The sequence below is a fragment of the Agelaius phoeniceus genome, chromosome 6 (assembly GCF_051311805.1).
Source record: "Agelaius phoeniceus isolate bAgePho1 chromosome 6, bAgePho1.hap1, whole genome shotgun sequence".
Lineage (NCBI taxonomy): Eukaryota > Metazoa > Chordata > Aves > Passeriformes > Icteridae > Agelaius > Agelaius phoeniceus.
The window spans coordinates 6,149,628-6,177,418 of NC_135270.1; the positions used below are offsets into that span (position 1 = coordinate 6,149,628).

General features: G+C 40.5%; 1 protein-coding gene across 1 annotated transcript in view; it reads right to left on the reverse strand.

The window, feature by feature from the left end:
• CSTF3 (cleavage stimulation factor subunit 3) overlaps positions 1-27,791 on the reverse strand; it is a 48,124-nt gene that overhangs the window by 4,997 nt on the left and 15,336 nt on the right. The window contains exons 4-16 of the mRNA XM_054635890.2: positions 10,775-10,807; positions 10,298-10,395; positions 8,868-8,934; positions 8,738-8,772; positions 8,503-8,629; positions 5,962-6,039; positions 5,615-5,777; positions 5,005-5,114; positions 4,497-4,613; positions 3,321-3,395; positions 1,984-2,127; positions 1,783-1,885; positions 292-361 (exon numbers count right to left, since the gene is read on the reverse strand). Of these exons, the coding sequence (XP_054491865.1) occupies positions 292-361; positions 1,783-1,885; positions 1,984-2,127; positions 3,321-3,395; positions 4,497-4,613; positions 5,005-5,114; positions 5,615-5,777; positions 5,962-6,039; positions 8,503-8,629; positions 8,738-8,772; positions 8,868-8,934; positions 10,298-10,395; positions 10,775-10,807 (1,220 nt within the window). The remainder of the gene's footprint in view (positions 1-291; positions 362-1,782; positions 1,886-1,983; positions 2,128-3,320; positions 3,396-4,496; positions 4,614-5,004; positions 5,115-5,614; positions 5,778-5,961; positions 6,040-8,502; positions 8,630-8,737; positions 8,773-8,867; positions 8,935-10,297; positions 10,396-10,774; positions 10,808-27,791) is intronic.

A 27,791-nucleotide genomic window follows, 5' to 3' on the forward strand; every position in this document is an offset into this window, starting at 1 on the left:
AGCTCAGACCCCTGAATCCATACTGTACAGGAGGATTTTGCACTCTATCCTCAACAATCCTGCACCAGTGAGGTTTTAAAGTCAATAAATTAATGAATTTCACTAGAGGTGGGATAGGGACTTTCCCAAATCTGTCACAGCTGTTGCTATTTTGGACAGCATAAAGAGGGGAAGGAACATCTGTACCTAATTTTATCCTGCTGTTCATGTTTCTAATTTCTTCAGGATATTTATGGTTGAAAGGGGTTATGTATCTTTTCCAGAGCAGTGAAACTGCTTTTGCAGACATACCCAGATTTCTCAGGTGGAAGGCTCCCTGAAGTTAAAACACGTTCAAACAAAACTCTTGTATTGTTGTCCTCTTTAAAAATAGAAAGAAAAAAAATCACACTGAGTAAAATATATTAAAGACAAATTAAAATATGTCCATTCAAAGAGATGTGTGCATTAGATTAAGCATAAGGCTGACTTTCATGGATTTGAATTTCAGTAAGTATAAAGAGATCCGAGCACCCACATAAAACTTCACTGATGTTAAATTCCAATGTGAATTTGTTCTTTGGGAGTCTGTTTTTATTGATAGTGACAAACTTATCTTACTACAGGTTCTTTTATAAGAGCACAGCTATTGCTTGGCATCTCTTCGGGATGTCTGGGGGTTTTATCAATTTTCTTGAATTATCTCAGTAGCATATGTTGGCAAATTTAAATTTGGCCTTTTGATTCATTATTTCCCTTTTAAATCAGGGCAATATTAATATGTTTGTATAGTCCTCAGAATCCTCCCAAAATTATTAGACCTGGCTCCCAGCAAGCAGTCAGTCTTTGCACATTGCCAGCTGGGGGATGGAGAGGTTGGTGGGTTTGTTCCCAAAACTGCCAACTCCTGCCCTGTGCAGCACCACCTCCTACACTTACAGCTCAGAGATCAGCTCTCCTGGGTTTCAGGAGTTCTGCTGGGTTATTAAAATAGACCAATAAACTAGGGAGTTCTAAGATAATTTTTTCTCATGGCAACTTACAGAAAGGTATTGTCAATATTTATGTAGACCCTTAGCTTAACTTAGAGCAAAATTAAATGTACTTTAACTTTGATAAAATCTCTCATTTTATAGCTCACAGGAGAAAAAGCCCTCAAAAACCATTCAACTCCCAGTGCTTGAAAACCCTAGGAACTGCAGCCTGACAGATGAATGAATGGTGCCTGGTGCTGCATAATCCACACAGCAGCTTGGGTTTCCTTTCTAAGGAGTCCATTCAGCCCCTGCCCCAGGGAATCCCACCCAGAGCCCTTCCACCACCACCTCCACCTCCTGCCCGGGTTTTCCCAGCTCCTGTGCCCTGCTCTTTCCATTGCAGCTCCCCAGCACCCTCCAAGCATGACTGACATGCCCAGTACTGATTTTACATCTTGCTCATCTCATCTACTTGGGGAGAATGAGTTGAATTCATCCTAGCCAGGACCAGCTAATCCCTCACTCCTCTCATGCTGACTGTAAACTCCTTTAAATCTTTTTCCTCAGGATTTAAATTCCTCAGTGTACTTCCCACTGTTCACAGCAGATGCTGTAAAACTCCTGCACTGCCAGTGAGTTACAGTTTGGAAAGTTCACTCTCCTCCCTTCAGCAGAATCAAGATTTAATGTCACCAGACTTCTGGAGCTTCAGTTCAGACAAACCAGCAGCAGGTTTTCTGTTCAGATTAACTGCTGAGCTTCATGAAGAATTTAAACACCAAGAACCTGGCCTGAGTAATGCTTCATTAGACCTCTCAAAGCTTACCATTAAGGTGGGAAAGGTAGTCGATATATGCCAGTACATATTCTGGAATGTCCCCATATTTTTTCAGCCCTAGCTCAAAAATCTTAAAGGCCACAGACTTATCCTGCAAACATCGGGGGGGAAAAAAAAAAGTTATTAGCTTCAGTGAGCTGTGCAGCCTCCTGGCACTTGTTTAGGATCAGGGTGAGCACCTGTGGTTACCTTACTACAATAATACTCCATTAAAGCTGCAGTAACATAGACATGGTGGCGGGTCCGGGCATCCTCTCTCGCTTTCTTAAATATCGTCCTTCCGGATTTAATGCCTTCTGCTCGCCTTGCAAATTTCATGTACTGGATATAAACCTAAGGTGCACATTAATATTTAAATAGCATCAGTGCTAACAAAGAACAGGGTATCATTAAGGTTTTTACTATGTCTGAAGTAATCATGACTCACAAAATACAGCAGATGAATCCAAACAGAAACAAGGCTGTCTTGTGCCTCTGTGTTGTTTTGCTTTACAATACCGAGGCAAACATTTTATAGATTTTTTTTTTCTTAATAAAAAATGGAATACACCTAAGACTGATCCCATGAAAAGATAGTAGTTAATACAGAGATTTTTCAAGGAAGGGGAGGTAAGGAGATGAATGTCATTTACATTAGCTGGTGCCTTCAGAGAACTCAAGGCTTGTTGTAAAAATGATAACTTTCCAATAAAGTTAAGACATCCATAAAGCCAAGGAACAGCCAAAAGGCCTGATGAAGCATTTTCCTGTACATGACACAACCCAAGATACAAATCCTCCTGCCTGCAAGTATTTATACCTGATCAAGGAAATAATGAATGTGCTACTTAATTCAGCAGCCAATTTGTGATTTGCATTTCTTTGGGATTCAACTCTCCTTCACTCTGAATTAGATCACGAATAGCAGCATTCCTTAGCAGGAGGAACTGGCCCATGGTTTCCCATAAGATGTGCCTTTGGGAAGCATTAGATGTGTCTCTAAAGAATGGCAAGTGTCAGTGAATGGATACCTCTCCTCTGACACTGACCTGTTGTTTAGTGTTAGGCTTCACACCTTCTTTTGCCCCCTCATGCTTTGTTGTGTCTGTTTATAATAAACTAAATAACCTTTTGAGGTTGTTGTGTTATAATAAACTAAACAACCTTTTGAGGGCAGGTTACTGCTGACACCCTGTGTTCAGCACCACCACAGCTGGCACATGGACAGTGTTCACTGTGTCACTGCAGCAGAGGCACAGCAACACTCTGCTACCTACATGGTGCATTGCAATTTGCAAACTACATGGCCACAGGGTGCTTGTGAATTATTTTATATCTTTTATCTTCATTACTTGTTGTAAAGGAGACACATGTGTCTCTTCTACAAAGTGCACATGTCCTAGCGTATTTCAATGGGTTAAAGATTGTAATTCTGCCACCTCAGTACTCCATGCCTGTGAGCCAAGGAATCCTGTGAGAGCTTCCCCACTCTGTGCATGCACTGGGTGCCAATCCATGGGGATGTGGAGGCACTAGGATGATCTTACCAGCGTGGGGTCGATGTCCTCGATGGCCAGGAGCCGGTTGTAGATGCTGTGCACTTTCTCATACTTCATCCGGCTCTGGGGGAAGGCAAACACACACACTGCTCACTCACTCCCTTCAGAGCACCTCCCAGAATGCAAAACTCAAGCTGAAGACAAAACTAGAATTCTCCTGTTCCCATTTTTCCCTGGCTGAACACTGTGTATGTCAGTCCCTTTACCCAGATGAGTATTCTGTCTTGTGCAGACATTTTTTACTTCTCACACCAATTTCCCACTAATGGTTACCTACATGCTTTTCAGAAGTCCTTGAAGTCTTTTTCTAATGTAGTAATGCTGCAGCAGAACTGGCATTGGAGGTGTTTGGCATACAAAGACTGTATCCTTTACCTCTGTCTAAAAGCCATGTGCAGATAGGTGGGAACACCATCTCCTTAACTCTGCAACCTACGCATTTCCAATAGTCCATTCTGCTTCCTGCCAGCTGCAGCCCTGCAGGCTGTATTGTGCAGCCTTGAAAAACCAGAACACAGCATACAGGAGGCTGCACTGAAAACCAAGGAAGGATTTTTCTTTTAAAGGCAAAGGCTTCTTTCCCTCCCTCTGTTGTCCTGAAGTTCTCCCTGGAAAGATTCTTTCATGATAAAGTAAGTGGGCAAACTATACCCCACACAGGACTGCACAGTCCTCATCTGCCCAGTGGGAAACAGCCTTTATTCCTGCTGGAATAAACACCACTGGGACACTGCTCCTTGTGGAGGCTCACTGTGGTCTGGGGAAAGAGATTTCTCCAGAGAGCTGCAGCAAAGGTGGCCCCCATCTTCTGTCACAGCCATGCCAACAAAAACATCACCTCCCCAAGAATCAGACAGGAAAGGTGCCTTTGATGCCCACTTTAAAAGTGAAGAAGCTGATGCTCTGGGAAATGGAAATTTTTAAGCATTTCACCCTTATGATAACTTCAGAAATACAGTCAATATTGAAACAGAAAGAGAGCGGATTTTCATAGCTTTTCCTCTTCATTTTGTCAGCTCCATCTCAGAAACACTGAATAAGGCTAGAAGAATCAGTAAATTAATTCTACAGAATTTTGTGTACTCAGTATGTTTCAAATAAATGACAGTATTAATGGGAGATGTATTTGGATTTTAATGTCAGTACATCACTATTTTTGCTCACCTCTTCATAATCTGCATATGCAAAATAAAGAAGCATATTCTTCTTTAATAAAGTGCTGATCGCTCTTTCATAAATATTAGCAGCCTCATCACTGAAAAGTTTAGCATTGTTCATGTCCTGTTATAAAATAAGTATAATAATATAATTGTTCAGCATCTGTGACAATGAAGGCCAATTTATGGAATATCTCTTGTGTGTGACAAGCCCCAGTGAATTTCCATTCAGTGCTCCAACAAAGAGATAATCATCTCCCCAGTACTTAAGGAATCACAAAATCAGGCCCAAAAAATCCCCCAAGCCTAAAGCTGGCCAAAACTGAAACAATTTTTCACAATTCTTGTCTAAAGTGCATACATTTTTATTTATTAAAATTTTTAGTTTCCCCATTTGAAAATTCTGAACATGTCACAACTATTTTTTTACACCCCCCTCCCTGATTCTGAGGAAAAACTGAGAGTACACCATGTCAGAGCAAGGAAAGAAGAGAAAGCCAGTGCAAGCTGCTTACCCCTTTCTCAGCCAGCAGCTTGCTGGACTGCTCGAGGTACTGAGCTGCTTCATACCAGATGTCTGGGTGATGGCCCAGCACCAGGAGACACTGCTCATAGGCAAACATCACTGTGGGCAAAACACGACAGGAACACTCCTTGGAAACGGTGCCACCATTGTACAACCCAAGTGTGGAATGCAAAATTCATCAAATAAATCAGACAACATCAACACTAATTGGCTTTGAATACAATGGTCACTGCTGCAGTTCTTTTATACTGCCAGGAACTTCATGAACCACAACCAGCAGCTAAAACCTGCCTTGTCCACAGAGGAACAAGCACAGCTCACTCAAAACGGGCCATAAAATCAGGCTGCAATCTACTGTTCCCTGACCTGCACCAGAGGTTCAGTGGCACACAACTATAGCACTGTCTCCCAAAATCCATTTCTTACTTTCAGCTTGGCTTTAGCAAAATCTAGATTGTTTTTTTATAAAAAACCACCCACACAATTCAAGAAACTCCATCAACATCTACTCCAGCACCATCCCTGAACACCGAATCACGTCGTGGCTTCTACTGGAGCTGAGAAATACAATTCTCTACACCCTAGAGACATCTCATTACCTCTTTTTGTTATCAGAGTTTGATCTTCTGTTCGTAGAGGGTTGCTCTTTTCCCACTGGATGTACTTCTTCCACATGTCCACCTGCTGAGCCTCCTGGGGGGTGTTTTGGGGGGGCACGGAGGGAGCGTTGCGGTCCAGGCCCTTCATCACTGTTTCATATTCCTGAAACAGAAGCAAGGCTTTGAATTTAAACACTTCCTTCAGGTTATGCTTCCTAAAACAAATGGAAATATTTTAGCATGCCAGCCTTACTAGTCTGTGCACACTTTTATTTGATGTAAGAACCAAGTTTAATGCTGGTTTGTGAAGTTAAATAGGACAAAGAAAAGTCAACAGAAGGTTGTACCTTTGCCACACGTCGTGCATTCATGTAATCTCTACTCCTGTCCTCGATCATCTTCTTGGCTAAGTGAATATTGATGCCCTGGAGAAGGGTGAAAAAAGGAATTGGCAATGTGCAATTTCCCTTTGGACATAATGAATCTTATTTTATACAGGAAAGAGCTCGAAAGGGGATGCAAAAGTGAGCAAAGACAAAGTTATTTTAAGATACCAATCTCAAAATATTTATTTCACCTAATAAATATATGGGTAAGAACTTATACAGAGGATGAACTCACTACTAAAATTCAAGTGACCTGAAGCACCTCAGCTTATGTTTAATCACTCTCAAACATACAATGAGCTTCACATGAACTGTTGTGGGTGAAAGTGGGAAAATTTGTGATTTACAGTTTTGCTCTTAAATGACGGTCAGTGACAGCTGCCTGACTGAGAGCACATGAGCAATTTGATTTTCTGGTACAAGGAGTACCAGGGATTGACCTCCAGGCTCAGAGCTCTGCCTTCTCCTCTGTTCCTGAAGGAACTGACAGCTCTTAGAAGAGGTTCCATGCAAAGGCTCCTGCCTTTGTCAGCAGTGTCAGCACTGCCTGACAGCCTCCAGGACTGCACACATGTCACACACGTGCAGAGGGCTCTGCTGTGCTGCTCTGCAAGAGCAGCAGGGGCTGGGGGCAGCCAGGCCCTGGGCACAGGGTCCTGGCAAGAACAAAACCTTGAAGAACTGCTCTTGGGCAGGAAAAGCAGCCACCCCTTGGCTATGCCTGTGTCTGGGTGGATTTTGCTGGTGTGGTTGCCAGGACTGTGCAGAAGATGTGCACAGCTTTCAGTCCAAGTACAAAGAGGCACCTGAGCTGGGAAGCAAAGGGAGCTTTGCCCTCACTGCAAGCCAAGGCACTGTCTGGGATGGCAAGCTGGGCCATGGGGCACACAAACCCCACAATGCTCCAGCTAAGCCAGGACCAGGCTGAGGGTACAGCAGGACTCTCCCAGGATACACAACCAGCTCAGCAGCTGTGCAGGTTTGTGAGCCAGATTGTCACTTTGTCACTGAGCCACAACTCCCTAAAAGCTCTACCACTTTCGACCATTTAGTTAATTAAAGACTGGTGACTGACAGGCTGGTATTGTTACCTGGTGGCTACAGCTGAGCTGAAGGAAAGCTCAAATTACAGCAAATGGCCATCACCTTTCCATACTGAGACCTGCATGAAGCCTCTGTGCTGTTGGGCTGCTGACATGGGCAATCCCTCCCCCTCAAAGAGCCCTTCTGGTGAGGAGCATTCCTTTCCCTGTGCCAGGACACTCGTGAGCAGCAGCCCTGCCCCTGAGGTCAGAGTAGCCACAACAGGACAGACAGATCCCTGTGCCCCAGCAGAACACTGGCCCTCAGCTCCCAGCAGCTCAAACAGCCTGAGGGGCTGCTGGAGCTCCAGGTGTCAGCCAGAGCTGCCTCAGCTGGGACAGCTCTGAGCCATGGCTTTGGCAGCCTCTCCATGTACAATGAAAGCAGGAGGAACCAGCAGTGAAAGCCTGTGTGGGAGGGGAAGGGGTGGTTTATGGGGAAGTTGTGGTGGGGGTTTTCCTACACTGGAGAAGGTGTGTCCTGGGCATCCTCCCTGGGGACAGCAGTGGCGTCCCCAAACACCTATGGGACATTGAGCTGCCATGGTACACGCTCGTGGCTGGGGATGCCTGGAGTTCTCCCAGCAGAGGCTCTCCCACCCAGAGGCTCTCCCAGCAGCTAAGCACCATGGCCTTATTAACATGAGAGGGCATCAAGCTCACAACTTGCACAATTAGCAACAAGGAAAGAGGAACTGGCCCTTCTCTGCTGCTCAGGGCACAGGGAGCCACAGCAGCCACACCTGTGCACAAGCAGCAGGACCAGAGCTGTATGAGCATCCCTGCTGGGCAGTGCTGAGCACCAGGGCACCCCCATCAGCTCTGCACTCACACTGCTGCTGACTGGGGCTGCTTGGTCACCAGATGTGTTTAAAAACACACTCTAAAGGTGCAGCTACAAACTGGCCTGAAAGGGCAGAGAGCTGAGCTGAGGGCAGCGTGGGAGCAGACTCACCTGAAGGGGTGCTGGAATGGCTTCAGGTGGAGGATGGTGAGGAGCATTTTTAAACACTGAGAACATGTAACTTAATGCCGTGGAGGAAGTCCAAACCATCCCAGCTGAATGCCATTTGACTCTGAGTGAAAGGAGGGGAGTGCCTCCTTGGGGACACAAGTCCTCACTGCCAGCTGAGCTGCTCCAGTGATGCCTCACTCACTCATTTACCAGCAATTCCACTGAGCCAGCTGGGAAATGGGACAGCCAAATGAATCTCATGGAGGGTCTTTGAAAGAAATTTAAAAATCACTCAGGAGTGATTTTTTGCCACAGGAGTTGGTACATACTGCACACAAAAACGTGTTTATACTGCTGGTCACCTCTTTTATACATATGTGTTTAGTGGATATGGGTTGGGCACCATATTTGATTACAGGATAATTACTTCTTTCTAAATGTCACAAAGAATCAGTTATTGGTTACCTCTTCATATTTGTTATAATCTCTCCAGAGCTGCTCTATGTTTATCATGGGGTTGACACAACCACGCTGGTAAACCCTACGGACAGCTGTGATCCTCTGGTTTTCTGCATAAGATCCTACTGCTTCTCTAAACAGTGGGGAGAGAGAGCAACGTCAGCTATGACAGGTCACAACTGGCAGAACATCAGCATTGCATCAACTGAGCTTAAAAAAAAGTGAATTTTCAGGTACTTACACGCCTTTCAAAAAATTGATGTAATCCACCCAGATCTAGGTGAGAAAAAATATTACATATGGTGAAACCAATGGTTAGCTGTACTTGTCATAAAGTTAGAAGTAAAATGTGTTTGATTAACAAAACATACCTGGTATGACATGATTTCCATGCCAATCTTATCCAGAGCAAAATCATAGGCCTGAGCCATTTTTTCTCTGAGGGAAAGAACCACAAAGACCATAAAGCAAGTGTTTAGTATTTTAAAAATTCTTTATTTAAGAGTATTCTTTTGTGCAGCAAGTTCTAACCAAACATCAAGGAATCAGAAATATTCAACAGGTGAGAGCAAAAATTGGTATTCAGATGGCTTTAAATTCCTTATTCAGATTCTGATGGGGTTTTGGTTGTTTGTTTTATTCAAGAATTACAAATTCATTGGTGGCAATCCAGCATTTTAATAGTTCCTGGCCCACCCCAAGTCAGTGGAAATCCACAAATATGATATGAAGCTGAGAAGAAACCAACTGCTCTCCACATCTTCTCAGCTGACAGAAGCACCCATGGTTTCTTAGTTTTTCCCCTCAGAGTTCCCCAAACCTTTTTGTAATTCTCCAGGAGCCCCAGAAGGCTGGGACAATTAGGAGTAGCTCCCTTGTGTGAAAACTGCCCAGAATACTTCACACAATTTATTTTCCCCAAATTCCAAGTATTTTCCCTCAAATTTAAAGTGTTTACAGAATTTCCTTGGTTAAGTTTCAGTGAAAGCTTTTTTTTTCTCTCAACTTTTCTTCTAGCTTCCTTTACTCAAACACACTTCAGTACCTTATTGCCTCCTTGACCACATTTACAGGAGAAACAGAGGAAAGGTAAGGTGAACCTTCTAAAACTGTTTCAAAACAGTCATGTAAAAATAAATTAAAACTCCTTGCTTATTTTCTTTGTTAATGCATTACTCATTTTGCCAATTATAGTGCAAAGAAATTATGGTGGGCTGGGGAAGAAACAGTTAATAGATGCTGGAAGTCACTGGTATTTTTTGAAACTCAACCCACAGGAATATAAACAAGGAAAATGTAATAACTGAAAAGGGATGAAGATTAACATACCCCAAAATTCTGACACCCTGAATTTTATGACTTTTTAATGCCTTCCAAAACTTCCTCCAATTCCTGAACTCTTTACTGCTACTGGTCTCAGCTGGAACCAGTGCTAAATTTTGTGGAGACTAAACAGGACATGGAGGGCAAGGACAAAGAAGAAGAAATGTGTTTCAGGTGTTTCAGGTTTTTGGTTTAAGCACCAATCCCATCTGCAGAGAACTGGAATTACTACACCAGCTCCTCCACTGCTCTTATCCCATTCTGTAAGAGGAATCCAGACTAAGGAACCAATTTTACCCAGCAAGCTCAATTAAAGAGACTTGAATGTTTTTTCTAAATGCAGATTATATATTAACCTCCCCCAACAGAAAATCCCCAGAGAGATTTGTGACCCAGGCTCTTCCCCATCCCCTGGCCAAAAATCAAGAAGAGATCCACCATAAAACTAGAATAATTCAGAGCAACTCTGGGAACTTACTTGTAACTAGGTAGCTTCCCCTTGGTTTCTCGTACATAGGAAAGGTAACATTTCCATAAATCAATGTGTAAAACCTTCATAAGGCAGCGCTGAAATAACTGTGCAATACATCAAGAAGACGTGATCAGGATTCCAGACACAGAAATTAGGTTTCTACTTTTAAAGCTATACAAAATGAATTTAAATAGCCCTTCTAATTGTGATTGAGATTTATAAGGAAGAAGAAGTTAAACTACTCATTCTTTTGTTTAAAGCATCTCCATGCTATGCAAGGGAACTGGAGAGAATTAAGCAGAAAAATCCCCCTGCAGATTTCACTGATTAGAGCTTGGCAGCAACAAGTCAACTTTAGTGCTACTTTTTAATCTGTGTTTTACATTCAATGACAGCTACAGAATTTTTTCAATCTGATTTAGCCCAATCACAAGGTACTTGTTCTTGCTATAGAGATATATTACATATATTAATATGACTCACCTTTTCCACCTTGTCATAATTTTTTGCTTTAATCTACAGGGAAGCAGAAAAAAAACAAATCACTTAAGAAACTATTTTAGAATAGTAGGAATATATTCTTCATACAGTACTATAGCATTGCAGTTTGTACTTTGTCTGCCTAAACTAATTACATCAAAACACCCCATAACGTTGCAAAAATATAATTAAACATACAGAAGTCATGTACTTTGCTGCAAAATTAGCAGATTTTTTATTTTTATTTTTAATTCTTCAATACCAAAATGTAGGTACCAGTAGACAAATTTCCTTTCTGGTTTGAACCCCCAGACTTAGCCTTTTATTTCAAGGAACCTGATGCATTCAGAGCAGATATAGATGTAGAGCTTCTACACCAAGATTTAGTAAAGGGTAAAATACTTATTTACAAAACTACTAGGCTAATAAATGTATTATACTTGAATATTCATTTCTCAAAGTGCACTTTGCTCCAATCTGCTGATGCTGAATAAGGGAATAATACCCATGGAGAACCTGTTTTTCCCAGCCCCCATGCTCCCTGGGAGGAGGAAGCAAAGCACTCTCACATGCCAGCAGCACTTTCATTTATTCAGACACACACCACAAGGGCAGGGGGTAAAATTCAGACCCCAGCTCACAGTTTGCCTTTCAGCCAGGACAAAGGAAAGCACGAGACTCTGTGGCATCCTGCATGGATTTGTTAGCTTCAGCTAGGGTAGCAGGCTAGGCAATCTCTACAGACACACCCTGATGACACAAGGAAAATCAACAACACCCTTGAAAGAGGCCTTGAAATAAAAAAAATAAGGATTTGTTACGCTGTGTTGCATTTTTGTAAAGCATTAAACTCCCCTTTTAGATCTCACTGCTCTTTGTTCACTTGGAGGATTCCCAGCTTTATTGTGGTGTGAAACACAAGCACCTGTCCATTTCCCTGAGGAGCACAGTGTAGCAAACAGCACCCTTGGCACCAGGGATTCATGATTTCAGTTTACAGCATTCCCACTCCAGAGCACAGCAGCGTTTTTAATGGATGCATCAGGAGACAGGGACTGCAGGAGATCTAAAATAAGAACACCACGCCTCCTCTTCCCTGAGTATCTCTATTCTGCAACACCCCAGGACCGAGAGACTTCAAAGAGCCATCCCCATCTCTCTCACTCCCAAAAAAAGATCAGTGAAAAATGGGAGAACTGAAAAAATATTGAAAAAAAACCTTTATTGGCACACAAGGCAGACTGGACCCTTGGACCCTTGTGTCTGTACCATACTTGAACTGGAGCAGTATCCCACCCAGGCTGAAAGAATTCCACACAATCCAGGATGGCAGGAAGGTAAACCTAATTGTGTCTTGCAAAGAGTCTCAAAAAAAAAAAAAAAAAAAAAGACATTTTTCATTTTTACTTCATCCTTCTTCTCCCGCTCCCTAAAATCTCCTGCTATCCTTGGCTGAGTAAAAAAGAACAAATGAATCTTGGGTTCTACGCCTCAGCACACAGGACAGCTGCCTGCACCTTCTTTCCTTTTATTTAAGTGAAACCTTCAACAAGATATGCAGGATTATCTTTTTTTTTTAAAGAGAATGAGATAGGAGATAGTATGAATTCTTTTGTGAAAATGAAATAATTAATTCATGGCTCTGCCACTGACAAAAAGGCATCAACGTCTGGTTATTCAGTAATAAGATGAAAAATAATTTTTAAGAGCTCAGAAGGAAAAGCTGTAAGCAGACAGGGCAAAAAATGATTCTGCCTGCCAGGTGCAGCCAGGAAACCATTGTCAGCAAGTTTAGTAGCTCCTGGCAGCACTGTCACCAGGCAGCATCAAAGGATGGAGCACAAGGAATACGTATCAATTAGACTGCTTGCACTTCCCAGGACCAAAGACCTTGAAAAGAAAACTACTTTGCTAAGAAAAGGAGGTATATTCTTCATTTGCATGGGTTATGACTCAAAGCAAAATATTTGCTATGTGATTATCATATATATGAAAAGCTGCTGACCACATCTGGACTTCAAGTCAGCGTTCTATATTTGTTAAATGCACACAAGTGGTTTGGTATCTAAAAATTCAGAAACCATGGTACCAGTGAAGTTAGGAGGCTGGCAAGCAGGATTTGAGAAGAAAAGCAAAGCAATATTGGCCAAAGCTTACTGGATCTCTCAATGGAAAAGTGTGGGAGAGGTTTTACAGTGACTTCTGTGAGCCAGAGAGAAGTTTGATAAGAGGATCCATGTTTACCCGTGAAAGAATTTCCTACCAAGGTCATTGACATAGAAACCAAGAAAGAAAGAAGGATAAATAAGAGAAACTTGCAATTGCCTATTCCAATGAGCACTTTGTCTTTCCTGACCTGTGAGTGAAGTGTAAACTCAGGAATTTTGTAAGAATGTGTAAAGACCATTCATGCCAGAATAAAAACAGGTTTGAAGCCTTCTGAAAATGGAGTGTGTTGCTTTGTATTGTGACTGTCTCAACTATGACAGAAAAGCATCTCTCCTGCAGGAATCTGCATTTCTTGGCTCACCACTCCCATGCCAACAGCCCTGCAGCCCTGGCTCAGGGAAAGCCCAGCACCACCCCCAGCAGGGACCCATCACACATTTCTTGGTTTTCCTATGACAGACACTGCAACAGGCACTGATGAGATGTGGGAAAGCATTAAAGAACTGACATTAATACTGTAATTTTGTCCTTAAAAGACAAACATAAAGTCAACTGTAACGATATTTACAGCAACTTATCCTCCAGTTTCTAAGGCTGCCAGGATTCCCATTCTGACTGCTTTAATTCAAGGGGCAGGTCTAACCCTCACAAGCTGACACCAAGGAGTGGCTCCACCACAAATCCATCTCCTACTCAATGAGATGAGGGATATCCTCATTCCAAGGTAAAATCCATGTAATGAATGTCTCCCCTCCATCCTTGAGGACTACACAATACCACCCAGTCTGACCAGCTATGCTTGGACATTCCTGTAGCAAAACACACCTGAACCTGCCCTCCTCTGCCCATGACAAGGAGAAATTCCACCTGCTTTGCTAGAAGAGTAAATTTAGATTTGATGTTCCAATAAGAAATTTAAGTCACTACTGTATCACCTTTGTACAAGATGAGTCTGTAATATAAGTCAAATTTCTTCCCAGAATACACAGTGTAATTCCCTATAATGAGCTTCACAAGCATTGAAGGGCAAAACTTAATCCATAAATTACACAGCACTTCATCCTTTTAAACAGACTTTTACAAGCCACATGAATCATTTATGATTATGCAAGGCAAGTGATTTTACTAATCTAGAGACTTAATACTAGTTCTAGTTGTCTGGCAACATGCATCACAAGCCTAAAAAGCATCCCTGTTTTATTTTAACCTCTTCAGCTTTCCATCAAGCTCCTAAGGAAGCACAGTTAGTACATGATAATTAAGGACCAGCATGATTTCATTTATTTCTATATCCCAACTCCATTTTCTTTCTAGCAATTGTTATTTTTCCAGGGGAAAAAATATTTTCTCCAGCAGAAAATTTGATGTTCCCTTATTCACTCCCTGCAGCTCTTCCCTTGGTGAGGTAGATCCTCTTGCTTTCTTTACTGCTCCCACTGCCCCTGCACTATTCTCCAAGGTTTCTTAGAGTTTTTTTGGACCTGAAGAGAAACACTCTGCACCCCTGGGACTGCAGCAGCTGATGAGTGACAAATTGGGAGAGAAGAAACACCACAGCTACACAGGTGTTACCTTTTTGAGGATTTTCCTAAAATCTGGTTTTGTTACAAACACTAAAAGCCACGCACCATCCTTATTGTTTGGTTTTTTTTTTAAAAATACACAAAATCTGTTTCACAGTATAGTATACAAAATTACAACCAGAGTCTAAATAGAAGTATTTGGAAATATTCTTTTGTTTGTTAACTGAAGGGACCTCATTGTGAAGGACCTATATTCACTGACAGTTACACGACTGGGTATTAGATAAATAAAATCAACATTTTAAAAATAAGATTAGACTACACAAAATTTATGACCACTGAATCCATTTGTGCTGATCATTTGCCTTTTTTTTTTTTCTTAACATCTTGATTGTTAGGGTGAAATAATCAACTCCCCACTGTCAAGCACAGTGGGGTGCAGTTTGGGTCTCCAGCAGTACAGAACTGTGGGTAACAAAATCCATTCACATTTCTCTGTTTCCAAAGTACAGGCTAGGGACCACAGCAGCTCAAACTGTTCAGACCACCTCAAAGGAGTGGCACTGGAAAGGATGGAGATGCCAATTCTCTGTTCTACCTTCAGCACATGCAGGCTTCTGCTGTTTGCTGAGGCTCCCAGTCAGTGACTAATTGTGTGAGCATTTAACATGGCAAACTCCTTTTGCTCCAGCTCAGGGCAAACAGCAACTCAAGCTCTGCCCAGACACATGAAATGAAGAAAAAAGGCAGGGCTAGCACTGCACTTCCCTGTGGTCATTAATCCAAGGAGGTTGGACAATCACTGTCTAAAGAACTGGATGCAAAACTTCTTTTATGTATGCTGAACAAAGCATGTACTTCATTTGTGCCAGATATTCCAAATCCTTTCTTTAAAAGCATTAGTATGTGATTGCAGAAGCAATTTCTGTAATATATTGTTTTGCTACAATTTGTACCAGATAAGGCTTGAATTACTAGGTATTTCTGCTGTCTTCAATCAGAGTTTTAATATTCCCTGTGAAAATACAGCTTTTATCTTGCTATTAGTAAAGCCTGCAAGGAAGAGATAGAGTACACTGACCATGGGAAAATTCATTTTCTCAAAAGACAGCAAGATGAGATTCTACATATTTTCATTCAGAACTGTAATTTTTCACATTCAGCTGGTTATATGTTTCAATTTCAAAGTCTGCCATAAAAGTTCCTTAAAATTATTCTAAATTAAATGCCTCCAACTACTATTTAGGACTATTTCTAGAGCTTCCAGAACCATGGCATCAAAATTTAAAAGTCATGTTGTTTCCATAGATATATTACATGAAAAACAGGATTCACTCACAGCTGCCAAAAAACCCCATCTGTAATGCAGAGGGGGGAAAATCCCCACTATTTTGCAATCTGCTTCTGAGGAAACCTGAGAACAGAATATTTCAGTGGGAAGGAACCTACCCTGATCACCCAGTCCAACTTCAGGGCTGACAAGAGGCTCAAGGATGTTCTTAAGGGCTAAATGACACTTAAATGTAATTTACATGTCCAAATGACACTTAAGCCCCAGCAGGCTCTGGGCCACCTCTCTGGGAAGCCTGTCCCAGTGTTCCACCATCATCCTTGAGGTGTCACATACACTGTATTTATAGTTAGGTACACTTTCAATTTGCTCACAGTATTTAAGAATAAAAAGCTGTACAGTAACTGAGAATATTGGCTCTGTTAATGAAGCAAAGCTGCAGTTCTATAAATCCAATTATCAGTTCATATCCTGCACACAAAAATAGTTGAACAGGCACTTACTGAACAGATAGTGAGAAAGCTGACTTTTAATAGCAAAATGCTGAGCCACATTACCATTTTCAACAGAAAAAAGTGGTCATGTCTACAGGAAAAATGATAATTAGGAAATGAAGGGCAGCAATTTTCATAGGGAGCTAAGTGGCAGCAGGAAATGGGGACAGGGCAGTGGCAGAGACAGAGCCACTGCATGAATGGGCAGCAATATGCAAAACTGCTCCTCATTCTCTTAACTTCTTGAAAATTCTCATTACAGCTTCATCACCCCAAGCCTTTAATAAAACCTGCAACAGCCTTGAGAAACAATTAACCACAGCATATCAAGGTAACACACTCTACCAACATCTCTCCTCTGAGGGGCAGCAGCCTAGAGAATCTCTGCCTGAACATCTCCCTCACTGACTAACTGCAAAAATTACACTGAAGACTTGAAAAGGCTATTTTTGAAACTGCAAACATAAAACTAGATTTATCTGGAAGTCTTGGAAGGAAAGGAACCCAGGGAGCCTGAGGGTGGTGAGGGAGCAGCTCAGAGCAGAAAGCTTTGGAAAAGGGTGCAAAAGAAGAACTTGTGAAATGCCCCTCTGCAGACAGAGTAACAGTCCCCAGTTAAAGTGCTGACATTCTTAATTAGAAAAACTATGTAAACAAATAATTACCAACTGAAAAAGACTGCAAATGGAAGATGTCTTTTTGTTTAATCTATTAGACTGAAAGAGCCAGTACCTTTAATTCTCAGATGCATCAGGAAAGGATTCAATCCATACAAATACTTGAATAGAAAGTGCTTAAGTATGAGCAAACTGCATTCCAGAAGTGCAGGAATACAAGGCCTGAGGATATTGACAGCCTATTTGTTACTTACAGCAAACATTGATCTAGAAGTGATGAAGGATTAATGCACTGCAGTAAATAAACTTTGCCACTAATAATATATTTTGGAATATAAAAGAACTACCTACGTATCCTAATTCCTAAATACCTACTGTAGTGTCAAGGGCAAATGCTTTGCTAATAAGTAAGAGCTCAGAGACAAAGCTACTAAAACTAGCAATTGTGCTTTGGTTTACACCTTAGTGCAATTTGATTAATTTTATATTAAATAGAACATTAGAAATAGAAACTTGCTTACTTCTATGAAATAGACAAATCTGCAGGAGTAGCATCTGCCCCCATCCCCTTACAAAAACTCCTGGCTCTTGGTCCTGCAGGGAAGGCCTTTCTTCATATTAGTATTTTGAAAAGAATGCATAATTTTCAGGCACCACTCTCACGAGACAGAAGGTGTACAGAGAAATATTTATTTATAGGCTGCCTTAAAAAAAAAATCTGCAGTGACAAAACTCTTCAGTGATTTTTCTGGTTGGAGAATGATTCTGAATTGCAATCACTGATTCACTCCCTACTTCATTTATTTCAGACATCTCTTTTGTTTTTAATCTAATTATAAAAAATAAGCAATTTCTCACGTGTCTTTTCTCTTTCTTCCTATCTACAACATCCTACTGTTATCTCTTCTCATTTTGGAGGTTTACTTTCTTTCCAGAACACACTTTCATTAAAAAAACCCCAAACACACCCCCCACCCCAACTGGGAGTTATGTTTAAACACCAAACCCATCTGTTATTACTTGCACTGCTGTTCTTCCTGACTAACTGAGCCCCAGTACTGCAAACATCTCTCACAGATTAGGAGTGATGTGAAGCTGCAAAACCAGCCCTTTTAAATCATGATGAAAAGCATACTCTATGCTCTTCAAAACAAACAGACAGTGTCACTTCTCTTTTACTTTAGCACCCTACAGCTCTGACATTTCTGCCCAGAAACTGGGGGCAAAGAAGAGAACAGCTCCATGTCTAAGTTTTCTTTTCCTGTGAGTCTACTGCACTGGCTGTTCTTTGATGAAGCTCCCAGATCTACAGCTCACATCAGCACTGCCAGCTTTTTTCCCTTGCTCTGTTTCTACCCACTCTTTAATATATTCTCCAACTCAGGAAAACCATTACCTTTTTTTATTTGGGCAATCTGCCCATTATGAAATGGAATGTAATATTAGCTGTATGAAGTAATTTACAAATGCTAAGCACCCACTATGTTCTAGCCAGATTCTACTTCATACCCAGATTCTCAATCTCATTTTAATGAAAAGTCAATTTTCAACATGCCCCATGGCTTGTAATTTCCTCTTCAATTTCACACTCCCTTTAAGGCACAGCAAAAAACACCACCCCACATTCACAGCCCTGCAAACTTGCTTCCTTCCCAACTTAGGCATTTCAGTTTTTCCTGTGTGCTTTGGTTCACTTCTGCTGCTCTTCCCTTTCTCAAGGTCTCTTGTACCTTACAGAAGCAGTGGGATGTTCTAGGATGTGGTTTTGGATAGGTAATATCCCCAGATCTACTCGGATCGTTTGCAGTTCTTAGAAAGTATGCAAAGCAGCAGTGATTTTCTTCCTAGAATTTACTTTTTATCATTTAACTCTCAAATTATAGGACTCAAAAGCACATCTAGCACCCATAGATTGCACAATAATCTCTATCTAACATGATAAAATGCAATGAGATAAATTAAAGATTTGCAGTCTTAGCTGTTGGCCAGATCACTGAAGTTTAAAAGTTTCATTAAGAGGGAAGCCTAAAGCCAAGGTATTTGGTCCATCTCATTGGGCTAGAGATCCCTAATTTGTAAAATCAGAAAATTACATCATTTGTCTACTTCAATCGCTTTTCAAAAGAGAACAGTCCCTCAGCAGGGCCCATTGCAATTGAACACAGGCACTCCTCTAATGCTTTTCTCAGCTGATTTAATAAGATTATAGGCACCAGTGCCTATTATCTGAGGAGCACAGACCAACTGCAGTCTGCCAGTGCCACCAGACACACTCTACCCCAATAGAGCTGGAATAATAATAATAATAATAATAATAATAATAATAATAATAATAATAATAATAATAATAATAATAATAATAATAATAATAACAACAACAACAACAACAACAACAACAACAATCACCCACTACGTTCTAGCCAGATTCTACTTCATACCCAGATTCTCAATCTCATTTTAATAAAAAGTCAATTTTCATAATAATATAATCCAAGCTGGATAATAATCCAAGCTGGAATTCCTTGCTACACTCAGAACAAGGCAGGGATCAGACCACTGCAACAGATTACATGGAATAAAGGGTATGTGAGGCATCACTACCTAGGGAAAAAAAGCCAATTGTTCCTCTCACACCCTATAAGGCTGTGACCTAAGATGTAATTTATTAAGACTCTTAATTTGAAATCATCATGCTTTCTCATGTCTATCAGTGTCCATTACAGTAAGGTACAGCTATTTTAAAAAATCATTCCTGCTTTCATTTTGCTATCCTCAAATTCTTTAAGAAAGTGGCAGTTTACTATGTCATTTGAGGTTATGGCTGAGGAAAATGAGGTGTTTTAAGGGGCACAGAGTTCCCCTTTAGGTTTATAGTTTTATAATTTCTCATTATACTCATCACATGCCTACAGTTTTGACACATTCTTTTCAGATGAAAAGGGTTTGCATAAAAGGGCAGAAAAGAGTAAGTTTGATAAGCAAACTGTCAATTATAGTATTTCAGACAATTTTTTTAGTAAAATAAGGCTATCAAATAATAATAATTTTTATGGAAGAAATCTCTGTTCATTCACCAAGTGTATGTTAGAAGTACACCTGAGCAATTTACAAGTTCAAAGAGATCTTACTTCTTTAAGAGAACCTAGAATATAAAATTTTTAAAAAGCTACACATCTGTAAGGCAGCCTCCACAGGGACTTAGCAAAAAGGGCTGATAACCCAAATGAAGATATCTTAAGATCAGAAAGAACTGCTGCCCTTTTGAGTGGTCAAATCCATTCAGTGGCCATGCATTCATGGCTCACATTTTCTAGCATGGAACTGGTCTCAGAAAGGCTCTCCCCAGTAAATCCAGCCAAACAAGCAATTCTCCTAAGGAAAAGGAATACAGGTTATTCAAGGAGTTAAAAATAGTACTAGATGATGTAATTGTCATACAGAATAATCTTCTTACTCTTGTAACATTAGCGCAAGACCAGCTTGGCCTGTTAGCAGAGAACAAATTGTTCTTAATATTTTGCCTCTGTTCTTAGAATATAAAGAGCAATTTTACAATAATTTGTAGCAGAAATGGCCCAGAGAATGGTTCTCAAAACCATTAGACTGATCCTCAGCCTCCAAAAGCGCCTGAGGGCTTTCCTGTCTGACCACAGAAGCCACTGTCTCATCACAGGAAACCATAAATCAGAAATTGTAGAGTTAATAGTGCAGAATAATGCTCAGGCACAAGCAATTCTCTGCAACTGCATCCCAGCATCGATTTGCAGCTGACAAGATGTTGTATGTTGTACATTGCATTACAAAATAAACCCTAGCAAAGGTAACCCACTAATCCCAAACCAAGCGCACTTCAACTGCAGTGCCATGAAATGAATCTTTAAAGGAAGGGATGTGGTTCCTGGCTTTGACATGGATTTCCTATGAAATCATTAATAGGATTAGGTCAATCATTTATTAAAGTAGGATAATAATCTGCCTCAGATGATGACTGAGCTGCTTTTGGTTTACATGACTGAAGCATTCCATTAATGAACTTCTTCCTGCTGAAGTTCAGGGAAGTTATTTTTCTAATATAGGCAGCTGCCCTCATCAAAAATCTTTCACATGTCTGTCAGAAATCAAGGAAATTCCCACATCTTTTTTGAAAATGGACATTCTTAATCATAATTACTGGGAAATCTAGTCTACAATATTAAGTTTATATTGGAAAAGGAAAGACTATATCTGAAGAGTCAGTCACAGAATTAAACACCTAGCTTTCTGTCTTTTGGCCATGAAGAGAAAACAGACTTTACTATAAAAACAGCATTCAGTGGTAAAACAGTTTCCTTCAAGACAGGAGTTTTACTGCAGGGTCTCAATATCTAGCAACCATATCTGGACTGATCACCAACAACCTCATCCAAAACCACATGAACAATGCAAATCTTTTTGGTAAAAACTTGATCCAAAAACTTTCCATGGATAGGCTCTGCATAACTATTCTGGATCCTCCTTCCAGAATAGTTGAATTTGAGTGTAATTACTGTCCTAGCTGATGAGACTGCTTGTATTACAAACCCCTCAAGTTTCTAGAATATTTAAATGCTATACTGCTTTTCCCCTTAAACACTACAAGTTGAGTTTCTTAAGTGGGTTCCTCTTCTCCTTCCCTAAATTTCAGCTTCATGCCCTCAAAGGTTAAAGCTAAGCCTGATCAACTTCCCTTCACGGGAACTTATTAAAGAACCAGGATCAAGACAAAAATATTTGTATAGCTACTTTTAAATCTATGAGTTGATGTTAGTGCTTAAGATAATTTAATAAATGACTTCACACTTGAATAACTGGCTATGCAGAGATGCACTGAAGTTGGAAAATAAAACCACAGATCACATGTTCCCATGCTTAGGTGACACTGCCACTGAAAGGTGAGAGGGGATAGCTCTACAGTCTTTTAATCTTACAGGTCAACTCCAAGTGACTGACACTTTATGTGAGTTCCTGTTTGCTTGTGGGTGTTTTCCTATACACTCTGTGCTACCAGAATTATAGGATTAAAACCCATTTAAGTCAGCTGCATTATAAGACAAAAGACTTGCAAAGACAATTCATTATGTTGTTCCTATCTGAAATTCACTGGTGTTGGGTTAGCAGAGAGAAGAGCTGCTCAGATGTCAGATTTCAGTATCACAGTGGTGCTAACATTCATTTCCCATGTGGCCTAAGGAGGTGCATTTGCAGCTTATTTCACCTCTTAGGAGGAAGATGAAATGCAGAAACCCATCATAAAAGCAGTACAGAAACTCACTTGTAGCCTAAACAAGAGAGATAGAACACCACTGACCTCCCAGTTTCCTCCCACCTATCCCCCTCTCAGTATATTGAGAAGAAATACCAGGAGTTAGGGTCATGTGTTTAAGCTAAAGATTCTGATTTTGGGGTCATGAAGAGAAACTGGCATAGGTAAACCCCTAGCCTTGCCAAAGGTCAGCCTTGACCCATATGCTAGAAAGAACACCTGCTTACGGACCAGAAATGTGCTACTTTTACAGACACCTGTGCACAACAAATAAATACTGCTGGCAGTTCTGCCCCCCCACTAGAGAACACTCAGAACAATTACAGCTTCTTTGCAGTGAGGCCCTGTTTGGTACTAATAATCTCATTTTTTGTTGCTTTTCACAGAGAAAAGTGTATTTTCTTCTGCACCCTACCACCACCAAGTGCTGGCCATGCAGAATGAGATGCATAGTAGGGAACTGCTGTTTTGAGAGAGCAGAACATCTGTTCAGTTTGATACTTCTCTATCCTACCCCTCTAACCAAGCATTTTGGGACTTTTCTGCGATAACTGATCATCCAGAAGCCCATGGTAGTGTTCTAAAACTTTCTACAGAAAAGAGCCTCTTCAGTAGATGAACACCAAGCAATTATTTGATTCAGGACTTGACTTTGACTCCTAGGTTAGGTGCATTGTTATGTAAATACAGAATACATTCAGACAGCACTTGCATTACAGAATGCTGAAAATGCCTGCAAAGAGAAAATTAAAGCATAGTGTTAAAAACGGTATGTAGGCTCCTAGCTAATTTAATTTGCATAGAAGCACATAAGGGATCTCAGGAATTCCAAGATAGCTCTTTTTTCTTCTATTTTGCTGCTTTAGGCTAGGATGCCAAGAGCAGGCTGGATATAAAACCACCAAGCACACGTCAATAGCAAAGCACTCTGTAAAAGGGACACGTAACTAACACAAGAGCTTAACTGGAAGAAAATATTTTGCTAAGTACAAAACAGAGACCTGCTACAAAACATAATGTAAGCCCTCAAAATTGAGAAGGTGCAGCTCCCAGCAAGGCAGCCAAGGTTCCCAAAAAAAGATGTGGATCTGCCCAGGTCCAAACTTGAGGCCAGTTCTGGAAGAGAACAGGCTTGGCAATGGTGCTTGGTTTGGGCACGTGTCATCATGGTGATGCAGCAGCCTTAAAAATCCATACTGAAGTCTCAGCAACACAGTGAAGCATCACCACAAAACCTCTGTGATGGACTGAGTGAGGCAGCACCTGAGAACTGACTTCCAGTACTGACTGCAGCAGAAATCTCTGCTCACAGGTGAGAACCAGCACTTTCTAGACAGTTACAGCAACTCTGCCAGCCTGGGAGGCAAACACGGCCACCAGCACAGGGTTTAAGCAGCTGCAGCAACTCAGCAGGTGCTCAACATTTCTGTGCATTAGAGGCACAAAGGCACACTCCAAGAGCAGTGAAAAATGTTTGACTGTGAAGCTTGTGCAGAAATGACAGACTGCTAGAAGTCTAAGGACACCTCCTCAGTGCAGGGTCTTCATATGAATCAGACAGAAGATCAACCAGAATTATCAAACTTAATTATTTCAAAACACCAGTGCTTTTCTCACTGGCAAATTAAAAAAAAAAAAAAACCCCACAGCTGAACTTACTCACAACTTTTCTAGGGGTAAACCCAAACTTTGGGAGCATCAGTAAAATGACAAATAAGTATGTAATCTCTAACTTCATGCCTTTTTTCTTTTGTAAATAGCTAATAATGCAACAGTAATTTTTTTTAACAGCTAAAACCACTAGCATGAACTTACCTCCATTTGCTTAGTGCCAGAAAAAATATTCCTGAATTCAAGCCTGTCAGCTAATTTTAAAGTTCTACAGTATTTCCCTTTTAATACTCATCCTGTACACATACAAAAAAGCACGTGCTTTTGTGTATCAATCTGAAATTGAAATCCCCCTCTCCCCTGCCAAAAAGAAGTGAGGCCTGAATTAAGTTTAGTCACATCTTGTCTGGGAAAACTTAAATTTTTATCCTGTAACAATAAATCATACAGTCTGTTACCTGCTCAGGCTTACAAGCACAGAAATTTTATCAGGAGGAAATACTGTGGAATATTCTGAGGTGCCTGCCCATCGTGCTCAAGGACTTCTGTGCAGAATTTCAGTTGAGCTACAATTATTGATAACATTACCCTGGGGAATGGTAACTGGTGGACAACAATCATGGGCAAGTAAGGTACCAGGACAGCAATTTCTTTCTTAGGGGGTGGAGTGGGGATGGAGACCCTGCTCTGCATTTAGCTTGCACCCACTGCACTTCTTTGGGTGACTTAGACCAACAAGTCATGCATTTGGGACTATTTTAAGAGTGCATTTTTACAAAAAAACCAAACCCTTAAGTAGCTAGTAGGGCTTTCCAGGGCATCTATGTGTGCTTTTAAACATTTATCCCTGTCTATTTACAACCAGTCCACTTGAACTTTACATTCTTTATTATAAATGAACTGCACTTTCTCCTAGTCACTTTTTATCCAACTATTGGCCATCATACATGCAGTAAGAATATTGAGCACAATCCTTCAACTAGGCAGAACTTCAAATTCCCAAAGGCACAGTCAGTCAGGACCAGAATGACAAAATTCCCCCAGAGAAATGAACCCTGCCAGACTAAGGCTCTCAGTGTAGGGCCTGCTGCTCTGATCTGGTATGAAGGAAATGTTTCCTCATGGAGGAACCTGGCTGCACTGTCAGGCTGTGCAGGGACACTTCCAAAGCACACTGCTGGGAACTAAAACTATTCATTACTGCAGCACCATGGAAAAATCTTGGGAAGAGCTCAATTGACAAAGCTGGTGGAAGGAAAACTGTAAGCTAAGCTTCCAAAAGCAAATGTGTTACAAAAGCAATTTTCTGTGAACTTATTCACTGTCACTCATCTTCAGCTTGTATTAATTCTATATTAGAAACACTTAACACCTTTAAGTAGCTGCAAGCCTATCTATCTATCTATCTATCTATCTATCTATCTATCTATCTATCTATCTATCTATCTATCTATCTATCTATCTATCTATCTATCTAATTCCCATCATTCTAGCCCCTGCTGCATTAACATCAATAGCAAGGCTGCTTGTACCTCAAGCTCCTGCATGCTGTAATGCAATTTTCTAAGTACCTGTGATACAATATGAAAGAGTACCTACAGAGACTAACTAAACCATGTCTCAGGGAGTTTAAAAGAAATTAATTCAGAACTGTTCCTACAATATAGTGCTCATCACAGGCTGTTAAATGTGCTTGCACACTTTACAAATGCAATACCATTACAAATCAGTAGCTATTCAACTGCATAAGCATAATTTAGGGATATCAAGAATACCAGATTTCTTCTGCAGTAATTACAATATTAAAAAGTCTGTCAGGGGATTAATTTGAGATTTATTTTTTAGATCAAATCAGTTACATTTCCTTACTAGGCAATCTCCCCCCCAGTCCCCTTGCTACCCCATCTAAAATGGTCAGTACAACTGTGGCACTGAAAGAACACCTCTGAGCTGTGCAGTGACAGCTTCTTGCCAAGGCCTCCTGGGACCTCCTCATCATCTGAAAGATGAACTGCAAGCACGCATTGCAAGATACAGCATCCACCAATACCTGAGATTCACAATTCTTACACTGAATATACTCCTGCATCTGCCCATAAAAACACACAAAGACAGTACCGTGATGGGTAGGTAGGAATGGAGAAAAGGCAGGCCAATACTGGGATCAAGACAACAAAAATGAAGAGGAAATCCAGCTCTATCTTCCCACTCCTCTACACACAGCACCAAGGCATGTTTTTGCACTCAGACTGAAGCTGCAGATAATAAAATCCTTTTCACTGAAATTCTAAATATATTTTACAGACATTATTTTTCTAAGTACCCATACACTTTTAGGTAGCCTGAGTAAATTACCTGTAGACAATTTGTACTGATAAGCTCACCCACTGCTATTCCTACTCTATGATTTTAAAAGAACATTATGCTGTGTGACCTTATAATCTAAACATATATACACACACAGGAACACACATGCATATGCATAGTCTGAGAGATTCCTCAGGAATCCACAGGCATAGAACCTATAGTAAGTCTGCATTTAACCATAAAAATTAAAATAATCAAAATCCTAAATTAAGAGTTTGATGCTTAAATGCAGCTCCACTGAACACAATGAAGTTAGCTAACATGCTAACTTCATATCTGTTTTATCTGCAGGACAGCACATATACAACTACACACCTGCCACCCCATTTTTGCAAATCTAAATTTCAAACTGAGTTCATTTTCATTTTGTTTAAACAGTAAAAACTGTGTTTGAAAACTCATACTTCGAGGGTGAACAACAGCTAAAGGAAGTTGACTTTGTTGCAGTCTGGACATAGAAAATACTATAAATTGAACAACTAGGCATTATTTTAATCCAAATGTAAGACCTGAAATGTATTTTAAGCAATGTATTCATTCTCACAAAAACCAATACAGAAGTATCAGATTGTTTATAGCAAGAATGTACAGTCATCTCTTGTTCTAGTTTCACACACTGGTTATTTCTGACTCTCTATTTCAAGCACTAACGCAAAACATAAAGAGCTGGACTGAGTAACTTGCCCACATTAGAACCTCAAAGTTTCATCCAGATGTATTACAGGAATCAAAGGAGGTAAGATACTTGATCCTCCATCACAATATTAAACTTTCCAAATGAGCTGATTTAGAGGAATAGTTTGAATTAAGGATAAAAACGATGTAATTTTAACATATGTACAAGCTGCTTTGCTGAAACTCAGAGCCAGGGTGAAAGCACGAGTAAAATTAGCACACATCCTCAGCATACTAACTCTTCTCCTTTTGGAGTATGTCAGAGATGTGAAAGCTCTGAAAGCCTTGAGCCCAGCAATGTACAAGAGCACTGGGTACAGCACCTGCCAACAGATCAGCACTGTGTGCTCAGTGGAACTGGTGCAATTTAAGATTAATGCACAGCCCCTGTCACACGGCTTGTCCAATCTGCTTTTAAGGGAACAGAGACAGCCCAGCTGTTCACACTTCAGATTAACAGTGAGGTCTTGTCTCAACATGCAACAAGACCCCACTCTAGAAAAGTTATTACTGAAAACTGTGCACAAACTCAATTAAAAAAGAACACCTTTCTACTTATCTGCTTATCCTCAAAATGTAACATTTATGATGTTCCAATGAACCCTAAACATGCTCCCATGCTTTTGTATTATATTTGTCATTACCAAACCAGCTAAACCCCACTACAGATCAGATTCAAATTACTTATTAGAATTAATAGAATAGTAAGAAAAAATCTATGGAAATAATAGAATAATTTCTAATTAGAAATTAGATTATTTAATTACAAATTAAGATTTCCTCATGTGTAGTTAACTACATGTACATAATGTGTACAAAGCAAATGCTACCTGTGCAATGTTATACAGTTATGGACCAATGGATTTCTTCTCACTTTTGAATTGCTTTATGTAAGAAACAAACAAAAAAAGTCACAGGATGTTAGGTACACATGTCATTGGAGAAATCCAAAACTGTCACTGGATATGGAGCACCCATCTTTCTGAAGCCAC